Source organism: Hibiscus syriacus, unplaced genomic scaffold, assembly GCF_006381635.1.
Source record: "Hibiscus syriacus cultivar Baekdansim isolate YM2019G1 unplaced genomic scaffold, ASM638163v2 tig00111105_pilon, whole genome shotgun sequence".
NCBI classification, from domain to species: Eukaryota; Viridiplantae; Streptophyta; class Magnoliopsida; order Malvales; family Malvaceae; genus Hibiscus; species Hibiscus syriacus.
Genome location: NW_024062987.1, coordinates 3243225 through 3253051, shown reverse-complemented (window position 1 = coordinate 3253051; position 9827 = coordinate 3243225). Strand labels below are relative to the sequence as shown.

Below are 9827 nucleotides of genomic sequence, written 5' to 3'. Positions count from 1 at the left end.
TCACACATATAACATGATCATCACCGACATACTTATTTCCTTGAACCTATCTCCTTCACTCCAATTTCTTTTACCAATTTACTGCACCCCTCTATCATAGATCTGATTTGGGGTTGCTCGTGTTCTTCCTCTTGCAGGGCATCTAGAGCCTCCTTCGAATCCATTTCAACGATCAGATTTTTTTGATTCAGATCTTTAGCTACGGTAAGTTCCCTTTTCAAGCTCCAAATTTCTGCTAACAGACACGGTAATTGGTAATATAATCTTTTTTAGAGAAAAATAAATATTAAAATTATAAAACTTTTAAATATAAAAGGTTGAACTAATTGAATTATTTCATATTACAACTAAATAGATAAATTATATAAGTTTTATAGACTACAACTATTATTATATTTGATCACATCATTATTTAATTTAATATTTAATAATATATTGACCTATTTGTAACATTACTTTAATTAAATGTTTTAAAAAACATTACTTTAATAAATGTTATGTTTATTATTAAATTGAATCCAAAATTAAATTAATTAGATTAACCTTTTAGATCTAAATCATGGTTCTTTTATAGAGGATTTGGAGCATAATTGAGAGGTATATATATTTTGACGAGTCATTGAGAGGTCTAATGCTTGTAAGAAAATACGACACGTGAGTTCGGGTGGTCGTCACAAGCCGTTTTGCTCGTTTGCGCAAAACCCCATTTAAGGAACCAAAAGATAGGAGCTTTAAAGCCATGAGAAACATACTGTGAACGCTTAATCCAATTCCCATGTCGAAATCATTGCCTCTACGCATCTCTCCATTTTTCATAGCTCGAATCAAGCAAAACCACAAGCTTCTGAGCTCTTCTTTTTCTTCCTCTTCTTCAGCTCTTCATGAATCTTCTTCTGAATCTTTTGAATCCCCTTCTCTCGATGCAGTTCATATGACTGATAGTTGCATCAAGGTAAAATTAATGAAAAACAGTTTTTTTCCTGTATAGGGTTGATATTATCTTCTGAATCTTTCTTACTTGATTCGTTTGTTTTTATTTCTGTATCTATTGTTTATGGGATTTCTTTTATTTTTGCTAGTATTGCTTTGTTGGGTTTTTCATTTCAATTTGTTTTAAGAGTGTCTTGTAATTTAATTGGGGACTGCGTTTGCGTTTGGATGCTGAGAAAGTGCAGGAAAAGATAGAACCTTTTGGATTATGTTAATTTCTTATTGTGTAATATGTAACTTATGAGAGCATTTGGATCAAAACAAATTGAAAATTTCATTCAATTTCTTTCTTATTCATAATTTTGCTTTCTGCACTTTCCCTCACAAACCCCATTTCCCCCCTTTCATCTAAAGTTATATGATATTTGTTATATAAATTGATACCAAAATATATTGCAAAAGAATAACTTTTCTGCAAGGTTCTAACTTTTAACTTGTTAAAATTGCATACTTTTGGAAATTTAGGGGGATATTGTAGACCTATAACTTGTTTTACATTGCAGCGAAATTTGTGTGAACAACCTTGCTGGGTTTTCTTGGATTATGTTTCCCAATTGCTTAGAAAATCTACATGTTTTATTCATTTTTTCACTGACGTTCGGTTTGGCTTACAGAGAATGAAAGAACTGCAATCTTCTGACAATAAGATGCTTCGGCTGAGTGTTGAAACCGGAGGATGTTCGGGGTTTCAGTACGTGTTTGATTTGGATGACAAAACAAACCCAGATGACAGGTTTCTTTATTTACTTTCGTTTTGGTTTTACGAGGAGTAAATTTCTTATTCTCTTCATACTTCTTTGACCTTTATTTTTTCTCTTGTATCGAATCTTATTTGCAGAGCTTTTGTAAGGGAAGGAGTAAAGTTGGTAGTTGATGATATTTCCTATGATTTTGTAAAAGGAGCAACAGTCGATTATGTTGAGGAGTTAATTCGTTCTGCATTTGTGGTAAGCTGTGTTATCTTGTTCTGTGCATAAATGAATCGATTGATGTTGTCTTAAATCCTAGGACATAAGTAGCTTCCCTCTAGCTAAGTGATTCGTTATGGTATTTCCTAAATAGATTGCTGAATATTGCTTGCTTTAATCGTAACTAACTAGAAACTTAGATTAGATGCAAATATACTTCATAAAGGTTGTATGAGAAATGTTAAATGTAAAAAATTGATGCAGTTCTATATTCTTTTGGCAATACCAAATCGATTACGTGTTTTGTCCTGGTTTAACTTTATGTTAGCTCCGAGACTAAGCCCAAAGAGAGATAAGAAATGTCCCTGAACGGTACTCCATGTGACTAGATGAACAGTGTTGTGACTAGATTTGTCTTTAAAAAAGTTGTATTAGGAAGCGCGGACATATTTTCGTCAAGTTTGGTAAGATGAAATAATAACCCTTTCTTGTTCTGTACCAGAAACTGGTATCCCTAATTTCTCATATGATTTGAAACATTACATGCATTCCTCTAGGCGTGCTTTTAGCTCATTGTAGGTGATTATTCATTATTTCATTTATATAACCATTAGACGATTTCCTAGATAAATTCCATATAGCCTCTTGGCTTGTCAACTTTCCCTCGCATTTTTGCTTCAGTGTGATATTACATTTGTGGTTTAGCTACGACCTTGAAGTTTTATGTTTCCAACATTCGTTAAATAGACTTTTAGTTATTAAAAAAATCAGATTTGAATTAAATTGTAGGTATTGTCGAGATAATATAGGCCCTATGTATCGATCCTTCAGGCGTGATCTGTAGACGCATACATGAAATCATTCACACTCCTGAAAATGTTCCTTGATCAATTCTAAGGTATATGAAAACTGAATTATTTGTCATTGGTTGTAATCAGACGGTGCAAATGATTATGAACCATATACGAAGTCGAGTGGTTTTACAAGTCCACTGCATTAGTGTCAATACACCATACTGAATGATATTCTGCTTGTTTTCACCTTGATCTCATTTGTATCGTACACAAACAATGTAATGAGCAGACACAGTTTAGTAGTGTTCTACGTTGTTGCTTTTCTTAAAACATGGCTTCGCTTGCATTTTACCTTGTATGCCATAAGATAGGGTTCAGCCTCTGAGTTCCGGTTTCTTGTGCAGGTGACAACAAACCCCAGTGCAGTTGGAGGGTGCAGTTGTAAAAGTTCATTCATGGTGAAACTGTAGATCTTTCGAGTACAATACTCATACTATCAGTTCGGTTGAAGATCTTAGGTTGGCCGAATGAATTCTCTATGAGATTTTTTCGTCATGGCATTTATTTGGATGAAAAAATAAAAAGCATACTTCGATCTCCTAGTTTGTTGTTACCCGGATTTGCGATGAATATCATAATGTAATGAAGCCTTGCTGATCATCTGTTAGCAAGGAAACTCATGGTTATGCTAACGAGTTTGGTTACTCTTTTGGTCTTTATTCTCGAATTGATACTTTATTATCGTATTAACATGTTACCAAATTTAATATGAATGAAAATATGGGCAGAAAATAATAAAGTTGCAACAATCACAAATAGCAGGGTGATGAATGAAATAGATCAGTAGGCATACATTGTAGCCACCCAAAATTCTCCAATGACTACTCGACCAACCCATGGTTTAGAGAACAAAAAAATATAACATTTTATTTCAACTATGAGCATTGATACTTAACAGGCATATGCTCAGACCAATTCTCAAAAACAACTTAAAAATACCCAGAAACAGAATGATGATTTCATTCCTCTGATTGCCTCTGTCCTAGCACCGGAATGTCTTCGTACCGTTTCTGTTGTATAACAATGAAATCAAGTATACACGTTAGTTGTTGAGTCATCGTGCAAACAACTGATTGTAGCAGACAACGATTGGAAAACATGCATTTGTCGAGCCATTATGCAACAATTCTTGAGGGTGTAGAGTTGGACATGCTAACCAAATCCATACTATAAGAATCAAAGTGTTCGCAATAGTTGAGTTCACAAGGAAAGTACGATACTTACAGATCCTTTTTTCCAGAAAGTCAATCACAAACAATTTAAGTGCGGTAAGGCATATTCCCACAGTTCCAAACTGTTTCTAAACACAGTTTTCAAGCATCTAATAGCAAGCTAAATTAATGGAGTTATGGAAGTTAATAATGGTTGTTATTGAACAAAAATCAACATCTACCTTAAAAGGGTAAAGGTATTTGAAAATTCAAAACTGAATGTAACAGGCTAAAGAAAATCATAAAAAGACTGGTATTAAGAGCACTTATATATTTCTGAAACCGGAATGAGCCCAAATAAAAGAGCCACAATCCAGGCCTTCTTAACTGGTATAAAGGTTTAAACTTGTACCAGAGAGTAGGAATTACCCATCCACAATGCAATCAAATACAAACCATTGTGTAAGTTAATAGATTGGTTGTTAAATTTGGGACTAGTATTTCAAACAAGCCAGGCATAAATAAACTGCCTAGGACCTAATTATGCAGAACTGATATCCCAGAGAAGAGAAATTTTACCCCAACATTGTTGTACTCCCAGAGCCTATGAACTCCATAATCCACAGCCTGCAAAATTCGGGTCAATTATAGTAAGAATCTTTGCCATTCATTTTCATTAGAATAAAACTCAAAAACAACATCTAACTTTAAACATTACTATCATTTACAATTAAAAAACCAAATAATCTATGAAAATAAACATTCCTCATAAGAAAAATATTCCCATCAATAAACAGCAGCTAATTTCTAACATTACTAATTTAATAGAAACTCAGAATTTACAATCAAAAAGCCAAATAATCAATGGAAATTAACAATCCTCGGCTTATAATATTCCAATTAGTAAACAGCAGCTAATTTTAAATATTATTAGAAACTCAGAATTTCCAACAAAAAAAAAACCAAATAATCAAATTTATTTAACAATCCTAAGACCAATAAAATTCCAACCAGTAAATTAAAAAAAAACTAACTTGTATTCCTAAATTCAACAAGAAAATTTAATAGAAACGACGGATCGAAATTGGAAACGATAGAGATTCAAAGCAGAAAGGAGTTGAAAATTCACCCGTTCGCCGAGGAAAGCGCCAGCGATGACGAAGGTAACGTAGACGGAGTTACGTCGCATTATGACTCTGTAAAGGCCTTCAAAAAGGCCTCCTGGACCTCTTCTCCTAGACGCGTAATCCATGAAAGTTGGCTAACGTAGAGGGAATCTCTTTTGCTGGGATCTGCGATTAGGGTTTGCAGAGATGACGTAGACGAAGAGATGAATTTTGCTCTGTGACTGACTGTTAAACCTTCAACACTGCCTATCGGGTCGAACCGAATGATATGGATTTGACAACGGCCCAATTGTTACTTTTCCCTTTCCCTTTTACTAAATTTTGTCAACACAGACTAATTTTTTTAATTTATTAACAATGCACCCACATCTTATTGGATTTAATCAGTCAATTCGAACTCTAGTATTTATTTGCTTAAACAGTATTGAATATTTTAATTCTAATATTATTGGATTAAAACAACTATATCACAATATTTTTTAATATGTAATTTGAATTAATTAATTCTATCAAAAATATTTATTAACATTTTATAAAACGTTTAAATTGTGCAAAAGGAGCAAATATGAAAGATTATATGTAAATAAGAAAAAAGACGAGGAAAATTACGAAAACTAGCATTTTACATTTCAGTACAATAAAATTTATTTATTTTTTTAAAAATAAGACTAAGGAATGCATGATAAGGCAATCAACCAGATGTATTGTTTCCTAGCTTACAAAATCAAAAGCAGCAAAGCAACGTAATGCTATCATAAAATCAAAAATCACCCAAAAAGGAAAATCAATGTTTCACAAATACATATGCAGGTGTCACAGTCCGTCCACTCGGCCCATACCCGAGATTCACAACCGAGACTCGACTCAAACACGCTTAAAATGTTGCAGACATCAAGTTTGGTTGTGACAAGGGATACTGGGATAAGTGTGGAGACCTATAAGCAGCGCAGACTACTACTCTCCGACCAAAAGTGCCTTTACTATGTTATCCGATATCACATCCGAGAGTGGAAGCATATGTCCAGCGCCAGGAAAGTTTCATGGAACTGAAATCCGATTATCATGTCCCGATGCAGGGACTCATATTCACCCTGTTGTTTCGAGTATGCCTAAAGAAATGACAGACGATATTACGATTGCAGCAATCCACAAAAGTTAACTACCATGAACTCTTTACAATGCCAACAGAATCCAATGTCTAAATCACCAAATACAACAAATCACAGCTTAACTAGTCAACAGGATTAAACTGCTAAGACAATAAAAAATTGAAATTATTTTCTGGTCGAGAGATACATACCAGATTCTTCATAGGGATCTTCATCAAGAGCTTTATGTCCTCACTAGAAAAATTATCAATACTGGTGGCGATAACGCTAGAACCAGGGAACCATTTCTGGGTGTTCCACCAGTAGGTAAGCCAGGGAGCATAGTGAGACACACGAAGTGCCCATTGGTCCTGCAGTAATTGTTGCAGATATGCTTGGTTCGTTAAATTGGTAGGTAAACCAGACCACCAGTAGTTGATTACTGGAGCTATCAATGTCGCCCCTGCTAACCTGTTGGAGTTGCAAACACAGAAGTCAAAAACACAAGTAGTAAATGCAATCTCTTGGCTGCATTCGGCAAAAGGAATACCTGTGAGGGATGTACTTGAGGCAGCTCCAAATCACCTCCCCTCCCATAGAAAATCCAATTACATAAAACTTGGATCCTAGTCTCAATTGATCCGCAAGCTCTTCTATATCCAAAGCTATACTCTTTACCGTCTTTGTCGGATTAGGGTCACTTTCTCCATAACCTGGTCTGTCGAAAGACACAATGTAGACCCCTAATCGTTCAACGAGTTCCTGGTCGAAAGTAGAAACGACAACAAAGTCAAACTACGTTCGGTCCAACCATGTTATAACTGAAAGCTTAAACGATCACAAGAAACAAATACCTGTGAGAGATTACTAGTATCAAACCTACACGAATAAAATCCATGGACTTCGACGATTTTATACTTTGCTGCATCTCGTGGAACTCCACGCTCTTGGTAGGCCAAATGCCGCCCATCCCTCAGCTTTATTCTCGATGCTGTGACAGGTGGACCATCAGGAGAGCCGCATATTTTCGGTGGTGGTGGATTAATGGCTTGAAAAGCCCATGCCAAAGCTCCCACAGACAACACCAACAGTATCTTGGTGAATAAACCTGGAATTCAAAGTTAAAATTATTTAGTCATCCAATGTCATAAATAATCATGGTCAAAATATGGGACCAGTCTTTCCACGCATAAAAAGTTAAACAGTAAGTCGTCTTTTCTTCGATTTAAAAATAATGGACCAATCGACTCCCGTTTACACCATTAATTTATTGAAAGCATCAAGCTAAGCTAGAAATTCAACTCTTAACACAAAGACACAATGCGGTAACAAAGAATTCATTACAAAAAAATTCACATCAAAAGAATGAACCGATATTTCAAGAATATGCAAGAACAGAATATAACCTAAGATCCAAAATCCAAACTTTCTTATGCTTTCAAAGAACAAAAGCAGAGAAACAAAGTGACCCAGATTTTAAAAGAAATGGGAATTCTACTACAAGGTTGGTAATCCAAATCAGGTCAAATAAAGGTTAGATCTTTTTAAAGCTTTTTGTTTTAAAAGAAAGAAAAAATCACCTGAAGGTAGGTTAAAGGAAGTGGTTTGCTTTGCTTTTCTAGTGTGAGCTCTTGCTGATGCAGCTGATATTTTCCTATTAACACCCCCTCCAGCCATCTCTGGATCTCAGAAGAAACCAAATGGATGCGCACAAGATTTTTTTTTATTTCTAACAGAGCAGGATAATTTCTTACTTAAAAGCGGAGAACCTTTGTTATTTTATCTTTTTATAATATTAAATTGTTTTTTTATTTTATTAAAGAATGGTCAAAGCCATCAGTTTTTTTATTATTATTATTTAAAATAATTTTAATATTAAATTTTAGTTGTGATTTCAATATAATTATTGGTATGTCTTAAATAGCATGATGGTGTATTCGTTTTTTTTTATAAATTTTAGTTTGTTTATTAGTTTTATCATTAGATTTTAAAATATTTTATTTTTAGACATCGAGTTTTAGTCTACATATCATTTTGGTCACGTTATTGTTGTCGATCAATTGGTACCTATTATTAATTATAATTCAAAGTAAGATCGGCATCAAAATATTTTCATTTCCTTCATCTCCTCCTTAAATTGGTTTTTGAAGAAACCACTCAAAATCAATGAAAATCTATCTAAATATTTGACGTTCTAATACTCTAGTCTCCCACGTGCAATCGTTCAATTAGTCTAATTTCGAGCTATGCTATTCATATTCTCGAAATAATGTCTCTCATCATTCAAAATTTTGAGCAAACACAACAAACTATTCAAATCCAAGAAAGCCTTGAAATCTCCAGAAATCTAAATTAATAAAATAACAGATGATGAGATGAGTTTATTAGTGTATAAGGTGATCGTAAAAGACATTTGAGAATGACAATTTTTAATAACGGATAAAATTAAATGAAAAAAAAACCTTAACTTTGATGGAAAAGATGATGAGACGAAATAGAAAATTATTTTTCTAACTTCAACATTAGTATCATATTAATATCAAAATTATCATGTTATTGGATTATTAATGAATTAACGATTAAGTGTTATCCCTTAAGTAAAGTCAGGGGTTCGAACCTTGGCGTTTACGAATGGAGCAAACTGGATTGGGAGGGTCACCCTTGCCTCTACAATATCTGATTTGGATTAGTTGGTCAATAGATCGAATATCTTTGATTAATTAAAAAAATGATCTAAAATTTAAAACTACAACTAAATTAATTTAAAGCTAGATTATATTTGATGTAGTTTACCCTAGTTAAATTGTGAGCTTTTATTATACTCTTCATATGTCTGGCTTTTGACTATTGAAATAGACTTTTAATTTTTTAATAATTCCTTTTCCTCCCTAGCTTCATTATTTGAGGAATTGGATATTTTTTTTAATAAATTCTAAATTTAATTCTAATCTTACATAGAGAGTAAAAGAAGGGGTGACTTTAGAGGAAAGAATAAAAATATTTTTCGTAGATCTAAAACTCATGACTTAAGAAATATAAGGTAACAAAGATAGAATGTCAATTAACGACTATAATAAAATAATTCACTTCAGTCAGCCAATTATAAAATGCCATTTTCTTCTTTTATAACTGGTACAATATATTTCCTAAATCATAGCAATTTAATTTTATATAAAAATTTAAATTCAAAATTTTAAACTATATATCAAGTATATGAATTTCAAATGTTAAAATGCTAAAGTTTGATATCCATGACTTGAATACCATTAGAAACAAACTTGTTTTTAATTTTGTAAATCAAAGTCAGATTCAAATATTTGACTTCGTAATCAATATTCAATCAGCCAATTTTGAATTTAATTTTTTATAAAAAAATATTTAATTAATAATACAATTAAATTTAAATAATGACAGTCGAATAATTTATATAAAAGAACAAAAACATATTTTAAGATAAAATTGTGAATTCAGTTTTTAGATATTCATAGACTCGCGAGAAAAAATATTATCATTACGTCAATCACTAAAGTTAAAAATTGCACGAGAAACTAATATTATTAGGAAGGCTTAATTATAAAATCAGTGCTTAAACTATTTTTTTAAAAATAGATAGTTTAATTTTTTTTTTGATTCATTTATGTGTCTAACGTTACAAATGTTACACTTTAGGTGTCTGGACTATAACCATCGTTAAAAAACTCCGTTAAAT

At 32.7% G+C, this 9827-nt stretch overlaps 2 protein-coding genes and 1 pseudogene across 2 annotated transcripts; 1 reads left to right on the top strand and 2 right to left on the bottom strand.

Moving 5' to 3' along the window:
* The first annotated feature begins 699 nt into the window (after positions 1-699).
* LOC120153869 (iron-sulfur assembly protein IscA-like 2, mitochondrial) lies at positions 700-3440 on the top strand. Its single transcript, XM_039165736.1, has 4 exons — positions 700-952; positions 1605-1723; positions 1829-1937; positions 3097-3440. The coding sequence occupies exons 1-4, from the start codon at positions 776-778 to the stop codon at positions 3160-3162; spliced, it is 471 nt and encodes a 156-aa protein (XP_039021667.1). The 5' UTR covers positions 700-775; the 3' UTR covers positions 3163-3440.
* A 170-nt stretch (positions 3441-3610) lies between these two features.
* Positions 3611-5255, bottom strand: LOC120153873 (cytochrome b-c1 complex subunit 9-like). Its single transcript, XM_039165740.1, has 3 exons — positions 5033-5255; positions 4483-4530; positions 3611-3762 (listed from the first exon to the last, which is right to left on the bottom strand). Exons 1-3 carry the CDS (start codon positions 5153-5155, stop codon positions 3712-3714), a joined length of 222 nt encoding a protein of 73 aa, XP_039021671.1. The 5' UTR covers positions 5156-5255; the 3' UTR covers positions 3611-3711.
* A 505-nt stretch (positions 5256-5760) lies between these two features.
* LOC120153868 lies at positions 5761-7843 on the bottom strand (annotated as a pseudogene).
* Positions 7844-9827: the final 1984 nt, after the last annotated feature.

Coding starts and splice junctions, on each gene's coding strand:
- LOC120153869 (XM_039165736.1), top strand. CDS start 776: ATGTCGAAATCATTGCCTCTACGCATCTCTCCATTTTTCATAGCTCGA. Junction 953..1,604: donor TGACTGATAGTTGCATCAAG/GTAAAATTAATG, acceptor TTTGGCTTACAG/AGAATGAAAGAACTGCAATC. Junction 1,938..3,096: donor TAATTCGTTCTGCATTTGTG/GTAAGCTGTGTT, acceptor TTTCTTGTGCAG/GTGACAACAAACCCCAGTGC.
- LOC120153873 (XM_039165740.1), bottom strand. CDS start 5,155: ATGGATTACGCGTCTAGGAGAAGAGGTCCAGGAGGCCTTTTTGAAGGC. Junction 4,531..5,032: donor GCGCTTTCCTCGGCGAACGG/GTGAATTTTCAA, acceptor CGAATTTTGCAG/GCTGTGGATTATGGAGTTCA. Junction 3,763..4,482: donor GGGAGTACAACAATGTTGGG/GTAAAATTTCTC, acceptor GTTATACAACAG/AAACGGTACGAAGACATTCC.